Genomic DNA, 21,977 nt, shown 5'->3' with positions numbered 1-21,977 from the left:
TAAACCAATGTATACAATTCTTGGAATGCGTGCAGCAAACAAAATAAAAATAAAAGTAAATAAATAAAATAAAATTAAAAAATAAAAATAATAATGATAAAAAAAATCTAAGAAAAAAGGCAGAAAAATGCATACCATCATATCAAAGTTTCGAATAAAAAATAGCAACTAGAGAGAAAGCCATATATTCTTAGAAAGCTTACATATGTTTTGTTTGTTTCGGGTTTAACGCCGTTTTTCAACAGTATTTCTGTCATGTAACGGCGGGCAGTTAACCTAACCAGTGTTGCTGGATTCTGTACCAGTACAAACCTGTTCTCCGCAAGTAACTGCCAGCTTCCCCACATGAGTCAGAGGTGGAGGACTAATGATTTCAGACACAATGTCGTTTATCAAATAGTCACGGAGAACATACGTCCTGCCCGAGGATCGAACTCGCGGCCCCGCGATCCGTAGACCAACGCTCTACCTACTGAGCTAAGCGGGCGGGCCTTACATATGTAGCTCAACGGGAATAACATAGGTCTATGAATCTTGTAGCTCAATAGGAATAACATAGGTCTATGAATCTTGTAGCTAAATAGGAATAACATAGGTCTATGAATCTTGTAGCTCAATAGGAATAACATAGGTCTATGAATCTTGTGGCTCAATAGGAATAACATAGGTCTATGAATCTTCAATAGAAATAACATAGGTCTATGAATCTTTTAGCTCAATAGGAATAACATAGGTCTATGAATCTTTTAGCTCAATAGGAATAACATAGGTCTATGAATCTTTTAGCTTAGTAGGAATAACATAGGTTTATGAATCTTTTAGCTCAATAGGAATAACATAGGTCTATGAATCTCGAGGTCGTAAGTTCGATCACGTAAAAAATTCAAATTCAAAAACACACTAAATGAAGATTAATGTGATTTTTTGGAAGTTTTTTTTTAATATAAACAATTGAAATTCTAATATTCATTTCATATCTGAGTTAAAAAAGAACGACAGCAAAAACTTGCACTGTACCTATTTTGTTTTCTGTCTCGCACCGACACAATTCGGTGAAAAATTGTAACGGTTTAAAACACACGTCAATTTTTTTTCACAACAAAGACAGTGAGTATATGTGTATGAATTACACTGCTTTAGATGTTTCGTTTTTATTGAAAACAAAACAAAAACAAAAACAAAACAAAAATAAAAAAAATAATAACGCCAAAATAAAATTAAGTATATATTAAAAATTACTCAGTACTTTATAGCGAAGATAAAACATTTTTGCTTGAAACAAAATATAATGTTTATGAACAGATGTAATATATAGTACAAAAGTATAATGATATTGATCTGTATTAACTAATTAGTGAGCAATTCTCAGCGGACATTACACAGCGCATAGAATTAACAGCTCTGTAAACACGTAGCAATGTCATTTAAACAATTCTTACAGTAGCAACATAACTGAGTAATGTTCATTAAGTAGCATTCACAGCACCGTAATCGGAAGCAACAGCGCAATGTTCAGTAAACAGCATTAGGAGTGCAATGAACACTCGTAAGTGAGCAAAATTCAGCAAGTATCATTTAGAGTGCTATGCTCACATTCGGAAAGTAGCAATCAGAGGGCTATGCTCCCAGTCGGCAAGTAGCAGTCAGTGTGCTATGCTCCCAATCGGTTAGTAGCAATCAGAGTGCTATGCTCACAATCGGCAAGTAGCAATCAGAGGTATATGCTCACATTCAGCAAGTAGCATTCAAAGTGTTATGCTCACATTCGAATAGTAGCAATCAGACTGCTTTGCTCACAATCGACAAGTAGAATTCAGAGTATTGTGCTCCCATTCAGCCAGTTGCAAGCAGAATGCTATGCTCACAATCGGCAAGTAGCATTCAGTTTGCTATGCTCACACTCGGGAAGTAGCATTCGGAGTGCTATGCTCATAATCGGCAAGTAGCAATCAGAGTGCTATACTCACGTTAAGCAAGTAGCAGTCGGAGTGCTATGCTCAAACTCGGCAAATAGCATTCAGAGTGCTATACTCACACTCGACAAGTAACATTCAGAGTGCTATGATCACATTCAATAAGAAGCATTCAGAGTGCTATGCTCACATTCAGTAACTAGCATTCAGAGTGCTGTGCTCATATTCGACAATTGACATTCAGAGTGCTATGCTCACATTCGAGAAGTAGCATTAAGATTGCCTTTCTCTCATTCATCAAATAGCATTCAGAGTGCTCTGCTCACATTCAGCAAGAAGCATTCGAACTGCTGTGCTCACATTCAAAAAGCAGCATTCAAAGTGCTGTGCTCACATTCAGTAATAAGTATTCAGAGTGCTGTGCTCACGATCAACAAGCAGCATTCAGAGTGCTATGCTCACATTCAGCAAGTAACATTCAGAGTGCTGTGCTCACATTCAGCAAGCATCATTCAGATTTCTATGCTCACATTCAGCAAGTAGCATTCAGAGTGCTATACTACTATTCGACAAGTAACATTCAGAGTGCTATGCTTACATTCAGTAAGTAGCATTCAGAGTGCTATGCTCACATTCGACAAGCAGCATTCAGAGTGTTATGCTCACATTCAGCAAGCAGCATTCAGAGTGCTACACTCACATTCAAAAAGCAGCATTCAGAGTGCTATGCTCACATTCAGCAAGTAGCATTCAGAGTGATGCGCTTACATTCAAAAAGTAGCATTCAGAGAGCTATGCTCACATTCAGCAAGTAGCATTCAGAGTGCTATGCTCATATTCAGCAAGTAGCATTCAGAGTGCTATGCTCACATTCAACAAGCAGCATTCAGAGTTTTATGCCTACATTCAGAAAGCAGCATTCAGAGTGCTATACTCACATTCAAAAAGCAGCATTCAGATTGCTATGCTCATATTTAGCAAGTAGTATTCAGAGTGCTATGCTCACATTCGACAAGTAGCATTAAGATTGTTTTGCTGCTCTCATTCAGCAAGTAGCATTCAGAGAGCTAAACTCACATTCAGAAAGCAGCATTCAGATTGCTATGCTCATATTCAGCAAGTAGCATTCAGAGTGCTATGCTCACATTCGACAAGTAGCATTAAGATTGCTTTGCTGCTCGCATTCAGCAAGTAGCATTCAGAGTGCTATGCTCACATTCGACAAGTAGCATTCAGAGTGCTATGCTCACATTCGACAAGTAGCATTCAGAGTGCTATGCTCACATTCGACAAGTAGCATTAAGATTGCTTTGCTGCTCTCATTCAGCAAGTAGCATTCAGAGTGCTATTCTCACATTCGACAAGTAGCATTCAGAGAGCTATGCTCACATTCAGCAAGTAGCATTCAGAGTGCTATGCTCACATTCGACAAGTAGCATTAAGATTGCTTTGCTGCTCGCATTCAACAAGTAGCATTCAGAGTGCTATGCTCACATTCAGCAAGTAACATTCAGAGTGCTGTGCTCACATTCAGCAAGCATCATTCAGATTTCTATGCTCACATTCAGCAAGTAGCATTCAGAGTGCTTTACTACTATTCGACAAGTAACATTCAGAGTGCTATGCTTACATTCAGTAAGTAGCATTCAGAGTGCTATGCTCACATTCAGGAAGCAGCATTCAGAGTGCTACACTCACATTCAAAAAGCAGCATTCAGAGTGCTATGCTCACATTCAGCAAGTAGCATTCAGAGTGATGTGCTCACATTCAAAAAGTAGCATTCAGAGAGCTATGCTCACATTCAGCAAGTAGCATTCAGAGTGCTATGCTCATATTCAGCAAGTAGCATTCAGAGTGCTATGCTCACATTCAACAAGCAGCATTCAGAGTTTTATGTTTACATTCAGAAAGCAGCATTCAGAGTGCTATACTCACATTCAAAAAGCAGCATTCAGATTGCTATGCTCATATTCAGCAAGTAGCATTCAGAGTGCTATGCTCACATTCGACAAGTAGCATTAAGATTGCTTTGCTGCTCTCATTCAGCAAGTAGTATTCAGAGAGCTAAACTCACATTCAAAAAGCAGCATTCAGATTGCTATGCTCATATTCAGCAAGTAGCATTCAGAGTGCTATGCTCACATTCGACAAGTAGCATTAAGATTGCTTTGCTGCTCGCATTCAGCAAGTAGCATTCAGAGTGCTATGCTCACATTCGACAAGTAGCATTCAGAGTGCTTTGCTCACATTCGACAAGTAGCATTCAGAGTGCTATGCTCACATTCAGCAAGTAGCATTCAGAGTGCTATGCTCACATTCGACAAGTAGCATTCAGAGTGCTATGCTCACATTCAAAAAGCAGCATTCAGAGTTCTATGCTCACATTCAGCAATTATTATTCATAGTGCTGTGCTCACATTCAACAAGCAGCATTCAGAGTGCTATGCTCACATTCAGCAAGCAGCATTCAACGTGCTATGCTCACATTCAGCAAGCAGCATTCAGAGTGCTATACTCACATTCAAAAAGCAGCATTAAGAGAGCTATGCTCACATTCAGCAAGTAGCATTCAGATTGCTATGCTCATATTCAGCAAGTAGCATTCAGAGTGCTATGCTCACATTCAATAAGCAGCATTCAGAGTGCTATGCTCACATTCAGTAACTAGCATTCAGAGTGCTATGCTCATTTTCGACAATTAGCATTCAGAGTGCTATGCTCACATTCGAGAAGTAGCATTAAGATTGCTTTTCTCTAATTCATCAAATAGCATTCAGAGTGCTCTGCTCACATTCAGCAAGAAGAATTCAAACTGCTTTGCTCACATTCAAAAAGCAGCATTCAAAGTGCTGTGCTCACATTCAGTAATAAGTATTCAGAGTGCTGTGCTCACGATCAACAAGCAGCATTCAGAGTGCTATGCTCACATTCAGCAATAAGCATTCAGAGTGTTATACTCATATTCGACAAGTAGCATTTAGACTGCTATGCTCACATCCAGCAAGTAGCATTCAGAGTGCAGTTCTCACATTCAACAAGCAACATTCAGAGTGCTATGATCGCATTCAGCAATTAGCATTCAGAGTGCTGTGCTCACATTCGACAAACAGCATTCAGAGTGCTATGCTCACATTCAGCAAGCAGCACTCAGAGTGTTATGCTCGCATTCAGCAATTAGCATTCAGAGTGCTATTCTCATATTCGACAAGTAACATTCAGCATGTAGCATTCAGAATGCAGTGAACATTAACAACGGCGCAATGTTCAGTGTGTAGCCAAAACACTAGCAAACAATTGTGAAACATAAGATCCTATTCTTCACATGTTCAAATGTGTCATATATATACGTGTTCAAACAGAGGATTAAGATGAAAATCACATTTTTTTCACAGATTACGTATGAGCTGTAGCGTATTTATGGCATAATTATCATAATCATCATCATAATGATAATAACCACCACCATAACCTTCACCATCATCATGATCATTATTATCATCATCATCACAGTCATCATCATCATCATCATCATCATCATCGTCGTCGTCGTCGTCGTCGTCGTCGTGGTCATCAATAACAACAACAACAACATCGTCATCCTCACCATCATTATTATTATCATCTAGTTGGGCTTATACATAATAACTTTTATTTTGCCTTTGATATCTGACCTACAGTCACCCTTCTTCACATGAGTTATTGGTGCCACTCATCATCATCTTCTTCTTCTTCTCCTTTTCTTTCTTCTTCATCATCATCATGATCATCGCCATCATCGCCATCATCATCATCATTATCATAATCATCATCATCATCATCATCAATATTATTATTATAACACAATTAGTGTTCTTCTCCAAACGTTAGGGAGCTTTAATTCTTCAAGGTGTTTAGGAGCGGACGCGAAATTAGCTTATCCTGGCCTCTGACAGATGATCTTCTATCGGGACCGTGTTCTTAAGCCGACGCGTCTGCACATTTCTCCATCATTATGAGTGTCTATATTTATTGAAGATAACATATTTTGTCTGTTGTTATTCTTACACATGTTGCTCTTGAGCCTTATTCATTGATTATGAATTTTGGCACCCATAGCAGGGATTTTATGCCCTGTTACAGTGATACATATATAGAATAATTTAATAATTTTCTTTGTTTCTGGCCAGTTTTGTCATTAACTAATTCGAAATGGCGATGTACGAAACGCGAAATGTCGGCCTATTAACTCGAATTTTCAATTTACTAGATGTACTATCTCCAAAATTTAAATTTGGCCAAGTAAATGTCACATATGGACGTAGATATATAGGTCCTGGCTAAAATCAAGTAGCTTGTGCAGTTCTTGGGTAGTCCTAAGGGTCAAAGAAGATGACTGGGTAGTGTTGTTTTCACCCTTAAAATATTACAACTTTACTAGTATGTATTCGATCCAGTTTGTATCGATTTTTCAGGTAAGAATACTTTTGCCTCACCATAATATAACGTGTTGAAAACGGTCCCAAGATCAAGACATGATCAGGTAGTGTTCGAACCTGAAAATACTTTACAAGTTGGACAATATCTGGAAGGTTTCCGACCTGATTTAAGCCACTATGACATAACATTTACACGTGCACTATAGACATCTGTCCTAGCTTATGTTTAGAATAGGACCAGCTCCAGGATAGTAACACATAGATGTCATATCAATACAATATTACAAACGCACAAGGCAACAAAATATTTATTTCTTTTTCAAGCCATAACAGCATATTGCATAAAATTGCAGCATGTCTGCAAGAATTTGATAAATAGCTCTCGACAAAAAACATCTTAGAACAAATTCTGGCAAATACTTCAAGACCAATCATATGCCCTTTCATGGCCAAAAACGCTGAAAAACGTGGCATTTGATCTTGTTATTTCCCACATATTGCAAGGGAGATAATCATTAAACCGGAAATAGTAGAGTGACAGCTTATTGAAATAGTATCTAATGTTTTGCTAGCGTAACGGTCACGTGACGTCGATTAATGCGCGCGATATTGTAATCTGTAATTGGCCGGAAATGTAATCTTTCAGATTTATTGCGTGTGAGCACAGAAGCGTGGAAAAACTAGACTTCTCATTTCCCATGCGATAAATATCGAGGTTCTACGAGTGGAGAGGTTTTGATATGCGACTGACCATTGTCCAGTCAAGTATATATCATATCAGGCAGGAATGTTGCTCATGAATTTGATTTATTATACGGAATGGCTTTAGATTCCGGACTTAAGCAAAACCTTGTTAAACTTGACACTGTCTTTAATATGGTTATTATTCGGAAAAAAGATGTGTTGGAAATTACTGCGTATTGGACACGACTGGATCCATGGTATTAATTCATTCGTATCAAATGTACTTTTAATACCTTCCTCGTCCTTTTGAATGGTTTTGGATGTCATTGTTAAATTTGCAATATGATATGCGAAAACAGCCATATTCATATACAACATAAAAAGGTATAACAATATTTCTTTTTAAATGACACCAGAATTTTAACATGATAAAAATAAGAAAAAAAAAACCCTACAGATTTCGCTTTTTGTTTCACTTGTTAAATAGGTCATGCCTGTATATTTCAGCCCGTCAAGCAAAATTCCATCATAACACATTTTGCAATATCTTTACTAATGTATTGTTATATCAATAAACGTTTCAAGTGTGATAATACATAATAGTAATTAGAAATTTAAAAAAAGTCCATGAACTTGAAAAGTAAAATTGTTTCACTTAAACATGTTTTCGCATCTTCTTTTCTGTATAAGTGTTTTCTTTCTCAAAATCCTTGAAGAAGGGCCTCAAATAATTCTACATCTTGAAGCGTTCCAGAGCTGTAGAGAAAACGGAAATTTTCCGTATATTTAATCACAAAAGGCCAAAGGGCTACAACGGTGCTCGCTCTTTGCTTCCCAAACGCTTGTAGAACGACGCCACAACATGATCCATGTCTTCCAAAACGCTCTTAAAACAATATGCTTTATTTGTAATCGGTGTAAATTAGGCGAACGCGTATTGGGAAACTGGCATATATGTTCTAAATGGATGGTTTTCAAAATTGGGTGTTTTGAAATAAGGAATGGTTTCGTGCGGGAGTATGTTACGAATTGTATGATTTATGATTTAATGATTATGTTTAGGGATTTATTAACGAAAGAAAGCGAGAATTTTTGAGATCTTGTAATATTTGCATCGTTGCGTTTCCAAATTGAAAGAGTTGAATTACACTTTTATCGCGTGCTTCATAAATGAATCTGTGATGCTTTGTTTAGCCCTTCAAATGGAACCGACGTTTAATAATTGTAAACAGATTCATATATCAGACTGTGAATATCTATAGACTTTTAAATAATTGAATATTTCCCTTGTGCTAAATTAATATGGATGCCATGATATAAAACTGAAATGTTATGACGTCAGAGAAACAAAAGTGTTCCGAAACATGGTCCTGCAAGTGTTCTCGTATAAGTGTAACATCTATATTAAATAGATATTAAAAAATCAACAAATGCCAAACTGTAAAGCGGAAGTTATCAAAATAGTAACCTAAAATTTGAGAATGCTTGTAAATGTTCGATGCATTTTCAGGAACTTAAGGTAAAAAACTTCTAAACATGCACGCAGTAAATATATCTAAAATCCAGCAGTAAACATGCAAATTTAAATCGTCGGGGATTGAAGACAGTGTTGTTTCAGATATGAGCCGTGCCATGGGAAAACCAACATAGTGGGTTTGCGACCAGCATGAATCCAGACCAGCCTGCGCATCCGCGCAATCTGGTCAGGATCCATGCTGTTCGCTAACAGTTTCTCTAATTGCAATAGGCTTTGAAAGCGAATAGCATGGATCCTAACCAGACTGCGCGGATGCGCAGGCTGGTCTGGATCCATGCTGGTCGCAAACCAACTATGTTGGTTTTGTCATGGCACGGCTCATATGATTTATTTAAATCTGAATGAATCATCTCTAACTCTGTAATTGCCTAACATATTTTTATGGATTATTTGTGTGTTAAAAATGTTCAACGAGAGAACATTTAATGCATTTTTTTCTTCTCGTTTGAGGCCTCGTAGGTAACTGGACATATTTCAGTTATGTATTTCAATAATTAATGATAGTAAAACAGGCTCTACTTTTTAGTTAGATTTATATCTGTTTCCAGTCCCAAACGATCTCTTTCCAAAGAAAAGAATGGCGATTACGCCGTGCCATGAGAAAACCAACATAGTGGGTATGCGACCAGCAAGGATCCAGACCAGCCTGCGCATCCGCGCAGTCTGGCCAGGATCCATGCTGTTCGCTTTCAAAGCCTATTACAATTAGAGAGACCGTTAGCGAACAGCATGGATCCTGACCAGACTGCGCGGATGCGCAGGCTGGTCTGGATCCTTGCTGGTCGCATACCCACTATGTTGGTTTTCTCATGGCACGACTCATATATCGACAGTTATCAGGAGATAAAAAATGTCTATGTAATTAAACGGTATAATTTGATTATTTTTCAGAAACAAGCACATGGCATCGCAACATGCTAATTTAGACTGGAACCCGCTGCATAGTCTAAATGCGCTGTTTATTCACTAGAATAACGTAAACCCAATCTGACTAAAGTACATCTCCTATTACGCTACGCATAGGATCTGAAAACGACCTATTCATTGCCTCGTTCTGACGGCCCTTTCACTAGCCAATCAGAGCCTAGCTTACAACATCTTGCAAATCTACCTGTAGCATTGACTTTTGATATTTACAATTCTTATGTTGTAATGTATCAGATAGCCGGTTAGCTCAGTCGGTAGGCCACTTGCTTTGTAAGCGAGGGGTCCCGGGTTCGAGTCCTGGAATAACTGTATATTTTTCTTACTCTTTGACAATCGAACAAGTCGTCTGATTGGATAACATAAAAATAGCAATAATGGAAATCCAAAATATACAGAAGACGAATGTGAATGGGTCGTTCTCAGATCTTCGTTTAGAAGATCAAGCACTTTAGTCAGATTGAACGTAAACCAGTCTAGCTAATATGGCGCTTATAAAAACCGGAAATTGTCATATTTCCATGCAATTTAGGTTGACACTCGAATATTACATTCACGGGCTATTGTTCATCCTTCTACAGACTTGAAGTCTATGATGAATCCCGGTAGAGGGCGCCACACGCCTTATTGTCATCGCAGAATATTCACCGCTTTAAAGCGCAGCAGGACCGCAGTAATATTGAAATGGCGGTAATTGGTGACAACATATTTCAATTTGTTTCGGTGATACAATTTCGTCATAAACCGCCATACAGTTCTGATTTATGAATTGCCAATTGGTATCATTGTTTATTCATTTACATATTGGAGTGCGGTTCACAGAGAATCGATGGCATGGCGTGATATGACAAAATATGATTGCTTTAAATAAGTTGAAACATATGACCTTTTGGAGTATTGCAACGAAAGCCGGTATGTGCCATGTGTTTGAAAGCAGATGATAAGTCTTGCAGTTAGGGACCCAATGGTGCGGTGGTTCGCAGCGACCAGGATTCAAATTCCGGTTGCGGCTGATATCCCGACTAGTGTTCAGTACTTGGTAATTTACTTAAATTGGTACTGTTTCTCTAGCAGTATAGGCCAAAGCTTGATGCTGTGAAGATAAATACACACCAGTCGTGAGTTCGACTTGAAATAAGCTGTTCCATCTATTCCAGGTGGTGTGCTTTGCCAACTAGCTAACCGTTAACGGTATCTTTGAACTTTACCAATTACATTACGTGTTGCTTTTGTAGTAGTAAGTGGCATAATTTGAAACAACATAGGGTGTAACAACAATACACACAATCAATCACCGGTTGGAGCAATTTGGCTATTTTTATGCCAAATTCCTTTCGTAGAAACTGAAAAAAAATAATAACAACAAAAACACATATGTTACACTTTCGTTTTTCACACATACATCAGAAATAGAGTCCCCCAGTTGTTGGCTGACTAAATTAATGTTGTATAACTACATTTTCATTCAGTTTATTCAATGTGCCGTTTTTGTACATAATGATACTAAATACCTTACATTCTTAACATAACTTAGTGACAACGAATGAACAGTAATTGGCTTTGATACACACCTGGAACATTTAGATATCTTTAATCTACAATTTAGATGTCTTAAATGTACTGAGATATCTTTAACCTACATTATAGATGTCTTAAATGTATTGAGATACATGTGCCTTTAATCTACAGTTTAGATGTCTTAAATGTATTGAGATATCTATAACCTACACTTTTAGATGTCTTAAATGTATTGAGATACATGTGCCTTTAATCTACAGTTTAGATGTCTTAAATGTATTGAGGTATCTTTAATCTACATTTTTAGATGATGTCTTAAATGTATTAAAATATCTTTAATCTACATTTTTAGATGATGTCTTAAATGTATTAAAATATCTTTAATCTACATTTTTAGATGTCTTTAATGTATTGAGATACATGTGCCTTTAATCTACACATTTAGGTGTCTTAAATGTATTGAGATATCTATAACCTACACTTTTAGATGTCTTAAATGTATTGAGATTAGATATCTTTAACCTACACATTTAGATGTCTTTAATGTAATGCGATATCTATGACCTACATTTTCAGATGTCTTAAATGTATTGAGATAATTTTAGTTCACTTTGTCTTAAGATATTTTAACATAATTATGAGATATCTTTCACTAATATTGTCTTGGGATGTTTTAACGCATTGAGATATCTTAACTTACACTGTCTTGTCTGTAACTTACAATCGCTTGAAATGTCATTAACTAACGACATTGGATTTAGACGTCTTAAACTTAGAATGACTTGAGTTCCGCTTGAGGTGATAGAGTTCCGCTTAAGCCGGTGCTACGGGGCGTGAGGGTTGTTGTTGTTGCACATTTCATTACCTCTCATGAACAGACTCATTCAAACCGGGTCTGCTCATTATGTTGCTTCGTAGCGTTCTATGCTTCCAAAGGATCTTTTCAAAGATTTCATTGAGATGTCTGTAACTTACATTATCTTGAGACGTATTTACCATATTTTGTCTTGAGATATATTTAACATATCTTGTCTTGAGATTTATTTATCTTACATTATCTTGAGATTTATATACCATACCTTATATTGAGATGTATTTAACTTACTTTGTAGGGATAACGCATGTTTTTTTCGTGTTATAATATCTGCAGACTCCCGAAGGATTGGTTGGTGCCCGAACCCGTTAGGGCGAGGGTACCAACGTATCCCGAGGGAGTCTGCAGATGTTATAACACGAAATGAACATGCGCTAACGCTATTCTAGCATAAAACGCATAAAAACTGATAAATGAATACATTGTCACTCACCTTCATTAAATTTCCACGAAATGCGCGGGAATTTGTGAGTTGTTTATTTACGTTGACGTCATTTCGTTTTGAATTATCCGTTTTGGGGCCGAATGGCGTTTACGCTTTGCCACGGAACGCACATATATAAAAAGGTGTTATAACAGCACGCGAGCGCGAGAATCTCCTTGTTAACACACGTTTTCTCTCCTGTTAAAACACCCCCGAAAAGTGACAATAACAGCAGTTTTATGCTAGAATGTCTTGAGATGTATTTATCTTACATTATCTATATATTCATATTTATTTACAAAGTTCTGTTGTGCCTTTAAGTTATATAGTTTCCATTCGTCTGAAACTTACATTGTTATTTCTTTAAGTTTTTCATGTCTTGAGATGTCTTCAACTTACATTTTCTTTGAATGTCGTTACCAAAAAAAAAGTATTTTGCGATCATTTTGAGATACCTTTAAGGTATTAGATCACTAAAAGAGAACCTCCTTTTTGAAGAGTATTCAATTCCTACCATAAACCTACTTTTACTGCAATTTTTAGGGAGGGGCGTAGGTTCAAGCCCTACTGGGACCAAATTTTTTTCCCCTTATTTTCTTTTTTTCTAGTAAGTTTTTACTTCTTTCAAGACTTATTATTGATTTCTTGTACAAAAATGGAAAAAGATGAATCTTATAAGCGATTTCTTGGTGTTCAAAGTGAATTTACTACTTAAACAGAAGGGGTAGAGTTATACCTCTTTAAAAATATTGAGTTACACGCGGTGAAAGTTCTCTATTTTGCTTTCACTCTTAGATTATATATTGTGGAAGAAATTTAGGTAGGTTTTACGTCTGCCCTAAGGTTATTTTTGAATGGAGTAAGCAAAATTCAAAACAGACATACAGCATTCGGCCTTATTTTTTCAGTGTTGAAGTATGAATTCTGTCTCATTAAATCCATTTACGTGAGGCACCATAGAAAAAATGATATTGACATTTTTATTTTGTGTTTTATAATTGTTTGCCAATAGTTTGATGTTTCTTTTAATATGAACTTAGGTGCTACCTAGAAGGCAGAGCTCCCTTGAAAAATCACCAGTGCCCCTTGAAAATTAAAGGAGTGCTGCTGGAATGACCTGGAATTATGGATCCGTTTTAGGAAGTTTATGTTCTTTAAGATCTATTAAAATTTTCATGAATTAATGATAATTCCTGATTTCTGAATGAATGTCTTAGAATGCATTAAGATTAAATCTAAAGAAAGTTACAGTTCTTTTTAGAAAGAATAATGTGTCCAACTTTAAGGCAAAATACTGCTATGATGACCTCTGGTATGGGAATGAAAATCATTTACATTGTACAAAGCTTGTTTAAAAAACAAAGACTAGCTTTGTACATGTAAATGATGAGAATTACCCAGAGAAAAATCACCTTTTTGCCGAAATTCTCGAAACTTCTGTTTTATTTACTGAACTGCGAAGTTAAATTTTTATGGTAATCTTTTAGCGCAACTGATACAGATTAGGAATGTAGTTACTAGTGGGACCTTTTGAGTTTATTGATAATTCATAGTCAATAGTTTTTCTAGTAATAAACTCTGGTCAGTGATTTTTAAGCTTGTGGATGAAATATATGTTAACAGGGAGAAAGCATTTTGTGCTTTTAACAGTTCAATGCCGTAAATTTTGATCCAAAACTTTTTTTTTTAAAAAAGTTTTATCTACTGACTACTGTAGGCTACAGACAGTACTACATTGGAACTGACATCACTAACAAAACACTTGTTAAATCTCACATGAATGACTCTATTGTTTTTACAATTACTTTCAAAACCATATAATATATAAAATAAAAAATAACTGAAATAAAAATGAAATTAAAAAAAAAATACGCTTTGGTGAGAACGAACTCCCGACCTTTGATTTCAACGCGACCTCGCTAACCACTGCACCAGGTGGAAGTATGACGTCTCACCACAAATATAGATATATATAAACTTCAGTTGTGGCAGCGTGACGAAATCGTTTCACATTGAAATATGTTTTTTACCTTTCTTTCTTCGTAGAAAATGTATTTAGCACTAAATTTTATTATCAGGCGCTCATTTACATTTTTATTACAACGTTAAAGCAGTAAGCGAAACGCTTTTGTCAACTGTAAACAGCAAGCGTCTATTGACGTCTTACTGATTAATTACTATGAGCATTGCGTACTGGAAGAAACCCGAACAACACCGATTCTTACGAATTTTCAACTCGATAGTAATGTCTGTACACAGTTTTATTCATTTTCTTTTTCACACGTCTAACCGTAATGCGACGCTGTCGGCGCCGCTTCGCGGCGCCGGTAGCTCTGCTATTAGGATTAATGGTAAAATGAGTTCTCTGCAAACATTTTGGATAGTCGCTATCACTTTGAAATTTGTCTCTACTTGAGCTTTAGGAGATACCATAAGTTATATAAAATTTATATTAAAAAAAACGGCACGGTAAAAGTTATTTAAAAATTGCAAAATAGTGCAAAACACGGTTACCTTTCAGAATATACCAAGCAAAGGCCATTTTATAAACATTACTATTAGTGATCTAGTACCTTAAGTTTTATTGTCTTGAAATGCCTATAACTCAAACTGTCTTGAGATGTCTTTTAGTAACAATGCAACAGTCTGACTGCTTCTTTTGACCGTCTTTAGATATAGAAAAAAAAACTGTGTCGCGGGAATGCGAAAGAAAGACAATCCAATCTCGTGACAAGTTCGGCTGTCACACTTTTCTTCCGTAGACGACTTGTAATTCAGTTACAGAAACAGAACAAGTACGAGCTTACGTGAGTGTGTCCATATTATTGGCTATATCTAAAAAGCATTTGTGTGATACTGACTACGTTCATATACTGAATTCAAAATACTAACAATCCAGACAACATGCAGAAAATCGGCATTTTTTTCTACAATCTTTGACATTACATTCTTCTATGTACACAGTAAAAACTTAACATATTACAGTAATTATATAATACGTAAGCAATTTTAAAATGATTGATATTCAGTGTTTGAAGATACATAACAAATTTTGCAACTTTTTAGTGCACAAAAAAACACCCTTTATAAATGTTTGTGTGCATCTTTTTCCGCGCAAGCAATTGAATCTTTAAATCGTTTCTGAAAAAATGCAAAACTTCAAAAAAAGTTTATGCATAAAATGACATCAAATGTGCACCACATAGTGCGTTCCTATGCCGTTTTGTTATGATAATGTTTAGAAAAAAATGTTTAAATCTGACGAGAGGCCACTTTGAACACGAAACTTTTACATTAGACAAATCAGCGAGTGACAGGTGCACAGAATCGTTTCAATTTTGTCATTTCATGCTCATCGCACACCTTCATAACTAACATGACATATACAGACTCCCGCTGTTTCTATTAATAGATAATATTTGAAAATTTATCATAAACCGCGCATCATTACTGGCCCTGGGAGATGTCTAATTTTTCACCACAAGGTGGCGCTGCGAGAGTCTAAACAAACGTTATGTTGTTCGTTAACCCGACAAATGAACATACATTCAAAACAAACCGTCCATAAATAACTAGCAATGGCGATCGGAGCATGAAAAAGCGTGAAACGATGTCTATTAACATACTAATGCGTATATAGATATACTTGGATGGGTTCTGATTGGAATACGCCAGAAACATAACGTACTAGAGAAAAGTCTAAAAATGTGCAAAATTGATTTTCATTCTCTAAAAATGACGAACGGTTATTCAATCAAAGAAATCTCTGAATGCAAACTTGACTACGTTGGATGTATTGTACGGAAGTCTGTAGGTATACCATTTAAAAATAATTTTCTAATATGGCTAAATATAAACATTGAAAAAAAAAACAACAAAAAAAAAAAAAAAAAAAAAAAAAGTAAATATGAACTGACAAAAACATTTCGTCTAATGTAGAAAGGTATACTTATAATTTTGGAACATGTTGATATTCGTTGCGATTCAAAAACCCGTATGTAACCACGAAATTTTTTTTTTTGCCCTTATACACGTTACGACTCCTCCTCAGTTATTCAGTATTATCTAATTCCTATTTCTTGTTCTCGAAGAACGCCAAAAATTTGAGGTATACCCTGCTTTCACTTGAAATTTGAAATCTGCGTTATGTTGAATACCACTAAATCCGACTGTTCTTTATTTCATATAAAACCACTTACTTGATAACGTATTTTCGACATTTTCTAGTATATCAAAATTTCAGATACTTATTTTCCTATAAAGAAGTATAATTTTAAGTATATCGCTACTAGAAATGTTAAGTTTTATACAGGAAGATTACAGTTCATTAAATACAACCCGCTAAATTTACTCCTTTCCGCTTCTTTCAATGTCTCTTTTCGAGACATAAAAATCTTACCCGCCATTTTTACCTTCCATGCGATAGGAACATGCCGATTTCGACAGAATGCTGTAAATACATACTGAAACGCGGTGGAGTAAAAGAAAACGCGATACTATCTAGAAAGGACACGATAAAAGGAAGAAAGATTAAGACAACTTATAGCTGGACTACTTGTGATAGAGCAGCGTATGCTTACATTTGATATGGTAATGATCGGCCGTTATGTTAAGCTTATGCTCGTAGGTCACACACCACAACTACAATGTAAGGTCCGATTGAGCTTATTTCATTGAGAAACACTGTCGGTCAGAAAACTGGAATTTTCTTTAAAACTGACAAAAAAACAAAAACAAAAAAAAAAAAAAAAAAAAAAAAAAAAAAACGTTACGTACAATACACAAAACTATTATGTTGTAACATTCGTTGAGACTCCCTAGCACGTAATGCTGCAATAATTGTGTAATAGCCTAAACCCCTGCGATCAGGAATATGAAGTAAATTAATATAGAAAAAAGCAAAAAACTTAATTAGTTTATTATGCGATGTTACGAAGAATCTACATATATTTAGAGAATTCCTTAAGCAGAACATTAAGTGGCAAATTCAGGGGTCGCTAATAGTTATCTACAGGTTACATTGTAAACTGCAAATAGGTTACAGACCATTTGGTGTCCTTCTAACGAAATTATTGCTTTAATTTCGTTGCAAAACTTGATGTCATTACATGGCCAATAAATGATCGGTCATCTATTTGAAAAATACCAAGTTTCTGTTTGATAAAGTCAGTTCATAAGTTTCTAAGGCATTTAAGTAACTCCAAATGCCATGTAATCAGTTTTCATCCAAAATAACTGTTAAAACTAACCAGTTATTCCAGCTGAAGCTTATATTTGCTACATTGTATCATTTCTGCTTTGATATGCATGAAAATCATACACTTAAGCCGCTAAAAGTACACAATCTCATTTCTGACAGCTATAAATTGGCAACATTTAGGCTGTAAATATGCAATAAAACATAAAACAAAAAAGAATGATACACCAAAAACAGTGAAATGTGATCAAACTCGATTGTTCGTTTTCTATCAGAATCTGACCAAAAAACCCAATTCGTGTCCATATCTGGTAGCGATATATCTTGCCCGTTAGCGACTGAACAGAAGCACCTATGAATTAGTCCCAATATGTGCCTCCAGTTACCTCCCTTGACGGTCCGTCCGCATTATTAGATGGACGTGATAATTACGACAGCAGTTTAATTGCTTTTGAATCATAATATCATACTATCCTCCAGCTTCTGGAGGAATTGCGTCTGTTTATAGACTTAAATTAACACTCACTGGCAATTCTTCCTTGATTCAACTGTCACGTCATTTGAGAAAAATATGGCATTTGTCAGTGGTACAGGTCGTTTTCTGAGTGTGTAGTGTGTCTTTTTAAAAAAAAGTCTTAAAGGGGTTTAAAGAATTGCCCATCAGAACCTCGTACTTAATGGAATAGCAACATCTTCATAACAATTTCAATGTCTTTGTACCATTTAAAAAATGCTTAATTGGTTGACCCATGAAAATTTCAAATCAACATAAGTATATCAGTTTTCATCAGAGATCTTCAAAGGATCTGTTCGGGGAGAATAAATATTATTTTTTTTTAAAGGTTGTAAAATTGTTTGCAACTTCTTGACATTAAACCCGATAAAATGTTGTTTATTTTCTAAATATATCACAACTGAGTCTAACCGATAGATTCTATGTATTTTTCTTTCACTCCAAACAGAAGAGGAAAATTACTAACGAGACATGATCGCAATTGTGCGGCAGTTCAAAACGACGTTAGCGTGTATGCAAAGTCCTGTAAATACGACGGGCTCGTACGTGATATGTTCGTAGGACAGATGTACCCTCGCAGCAACTATCACTGTAAAGGCATGTGTTTGACAGTTTCATCAACACTAAATACAATTTTAGTATATCATTATTTTCGATCCTATCTAAAAAAAGAAATGACCGAGAAATGGCTATAATTTGCTGAAATTATAAAAGAAATGCAAAGAGACGAAATGACAAAATCGGAAATGAACTGTTCATTCTTTCTAAAAGGAATCACAGACAAACGCTTTCGACCACTCGTTAAAAGTATACATGGTCAGTTTCATTATTACAGAGTAAAACTGGTAGTCAAGAGATGTGTTTCGATCAAAATAATAATGTAAAGGAAAGAAACACATACGGTCGATCTTTAAAAAACTAAACTTCTTTTATTTGAAAACGATTTTGTTTCATTGTCTGTACGATGGAAGGGAGATAACCACAACAATGAAAGACATGTTTACGAACAACAAAGTGCGCCCCCCGGCGGACATCATTCGTGACGCGATCGACGTAAAACGTTATTTATATGCTACAGTAATTGGCTGCTGTCGTTTTTGTTCTTCGTTATATAAAACAGACAATAACACGTGCGTAAAATGGAATTTGTTTTTATACTGTAAGTTTTATCTTTATAATAAGAGTTAAGATACGAGAAGAAATTAAAAGAACAGTTCTTTGAACAAATTTGCTGATGAAAATGTTTTAAAATGATTTTTTTTTTTCATTTTAATCAAGCGATTTCCAACAATTAAACAGGATAGTTATGTAACTTTACAACAGTTAAAATGCAAACATGATTAACTATAACCAATAATATTTTTTGAAGGAAAATGTTGCTAATATAGGAAATTATTGTAAGTGTAAATGTGCCTTTGTTTAAAAAGATCAAATGCAAACTAGATATTTTTTTTTATTTTCATGTTCCTTTGATTTACGATCCAACTTTGAACGATACGTTAATAGGACATGTAGAATGGTGATTTGTACATTCATCACAAAAAAGAGACAGTTAGAATTGACATAAATTATAGATATATCAAAAGTTTGCTCATACACAATTTGTGCATCTTTTGTTTTTGTTGTTGTTGTTTTTTTGAAGAAAAAAAATGGAGGGGCATTAAATTTATTCGAGTTTTTAAAAGCGGAAAAAATTAACGGATTTAAAGGAGAATATTTTGAAAAAAAGTGAATTGTATCTCTGGTTTGCCTGGAACTGGTTACAGTTATTTTATATAATTCGTCTAAACGTTGAAACAGAAAAAGTATTTACTCTGTAAACCAACTGCTACTTCCGTGCAGTTTTTCCAGTTATTTAAAATTCTAAAGTCTTATTGACACATATAATAGTCTTGGAATTTGTGTTCTTAATTGTTTTGTAGAGCGGTTGTCTCAAATTTTACGCTCATATCACGTAAAACCACCTTGAATTGGAATTAATAAATCTTCGCCGATTTTGATATAGTCGAATTCTGGCTACTGGCTAACGCGCATTGTCCGGCTGTTACATACGATGAAGTTTTTGATTTACAGTAATATCTTGTACAATAATTAATGGGTTTATATACACATAATGCTTCGAACATTTATAAAATGTACCAACATCATTTCGTTTTCCAAGTCGGAAGCAGTCAAGACCTTGATTCAAGTGTGTTTAATGCATTAGTTATAGTCAATCTAATGATAGAAATTAGACTTGACGGAATTTTTACTTTCAAATTTGTATTGTATTTCACCTTTATCATGGTCGGCAGTGTTCGCTAATCAGTCAGCAAATTTTCAGTGAACACCCCTTCAAATAATAAATGGTTTTGCCAAAATTGAATGATGGACCTGTCCATTTTAGAAATTTAGCAGGCTACATGTTAATGAAACATTTTTGTTTTATTTCACAGTGCATGGCTTACAACTCTAATTGACAGTTCGTATTGCTGGAAATCATTACAGAAAAGGATTCCGAATGGTGATCACGTGCCGAATCCGTGTAACTCAGGAGAATTATGGGAAGGTGTGGGTCATTTAAAACCAGGCGGGTACGGAAAAAGGAATTCGTTTGGTCATGACTTTCAGCGGTATGGAAAGGTATATTAATACACCCCGTTTAAGTAGAAAAAAGTTGTCCGCACAACTTGTAATGTGTAAATACGGTCTTTCAGAAAATGTTGCACCATTTAGCTGTGGTCGCTGACCGAGTTTGAAAGTAAATATAAGCCGCACTGTGAGAAAACCAACGTAGAGCATTTGCGACCAGCATGGATCCAGACGGTTTCTCTAATTGCAACAGGCCTTGAAAGTGAACAGCATGGATCCAGGCTGGTCTCGATCCATGCTGATCGCAAATGCACCATGTCGGTTTTCTCATGGTGCGGCTCAATTATAGTCATACAAAACAATGTAACACAGTTGCACCTGACAAGTGCAGTTATGTGTTTACTGGTTTAACCCCTCGCTGACCTGTCCAGTCTATAAAAGCACAGTTAATTGAATAAACAAATGCGTGTTTATTGTATGCGAAATCAAAGGCGAAAACAATGCCCGAGGCTGATGTTGTTTGGCAACATCTTAATTGCACTGATATACGAAATAGTTTCATATTAGTCATTCACATTCAAAATGCATTTTTAAAGTGTTTTATTAACTTAAGTTTAACGGGTTTTTTTTAATGAAAAAGGAAAAAAAAATGAAAAAAAAAAATGAAACACATTCCAAACGTTTTGTTTCTATATGTAAACAGACAAAAAGTCGCATAACATGCGGAAATGCTCGCCAGAATACTAGTAGTAGTACATTTTTGTATACACTTTTGTGTGACTTGCCGGTCAATAGTCAAAACTATTGCCCGAGCACCGAAGGATTAAGGGCCAATAGTTTTGACTATTTGCTATTAAGTCATTCAATATGTGATGCATTACATGATATCTAAAATGAATTTTCGTTTCTTTTTATGTTTTGACTTTAGCCCAGTAAAACTTAGTGTTGAACTACAGACTGGACAATAACAAAAACTATAGACCAGCAATATATATAAAGAGTCGTGTAATAATAACTATTACTATTTAATATTGTATATTATAACAATTTAATAGTGATAACCAAAGATTCTATAATTATACATAGAGGATAATTGTTTGTTTTGAGTGAATATGGAATATATCTCACCGAGAAAAGAGAAAATGTGAATATTTTCTGACTTTGAGGTGAGATATATTCCATATTCACGAAAAAGACACAAATTTTCTTTTTATTTTATGCTTATTATGCAGACTTATTTAATCTTAGCGCGGGAAACAGACACGCGTAAATGAATATGACTATGACGTCAGATATGCTGTAACGTTAAAGACGCGCACGACATAAAATTCCATTTCATTTTACTTCTTGCTGCATAACGATATGAAATTCACATTAAGTAAAATAATTTGAATAGAGAAATACA

The 21,977-nt window shown here is 35.4% G+C and overlaps 1 protein-coding gene across 1 annotated transcript in view; it reads left to right on the top strand.

Moving 5' to 3' along the window:
- The first annotated feature begins 845 nt into the window (after nucleotides 1-845).
- The window catches only part of LOC123524569 (uncharacterized), a 29,410-nt gene continuing 8,278 nt past the window's right edge, over nucleotides 846-21,977 (top strand). Inside the window, exons 1-5 of the mRNA XM_053524275.1 lie at nucleotides 846-860; nucleotides 2,246-2,516; nucleotides 3,414-3,548; nucleotides 3,822-3,963; nucleotides 20,437-20,623. Of these exons, the coding sequence (XP_053380250.1) occupies nucleotides 846-860; nucleotides 2,246-2,516; nucleotides 3,414-3,548; nucleotides 3,822-3,963; nucleotides 20,437-20,623 (750 nt within the window). The remainder of the gene's footprint in view (nucleotides 861-2,245; nucleotides 2,517-3,413; nucleotides 3,549-3,821; nucleotides 3,964-20,436; nucleotides 20,624-21,977) is intronic.

This window comes from Mercenaria mercenaria, chromosome 15 (genome assembly GCF_021730395.1).
Source record: "Mercenaria mercenaria strain notata chromosome 15, MADL_Memer_1, whole genome shotgun sequence".
Lineage (NCBI taxonomy): Eukaryota > Metazoa > Mollusca > Bivalvia > Venerida > Veneridae > Mercenaria > Mercenaria mercenaria.
Note: the sequence above shows the minus strand (reverse complement) of the source record. Positions and strands in the feature narration are given on the sequence as shown.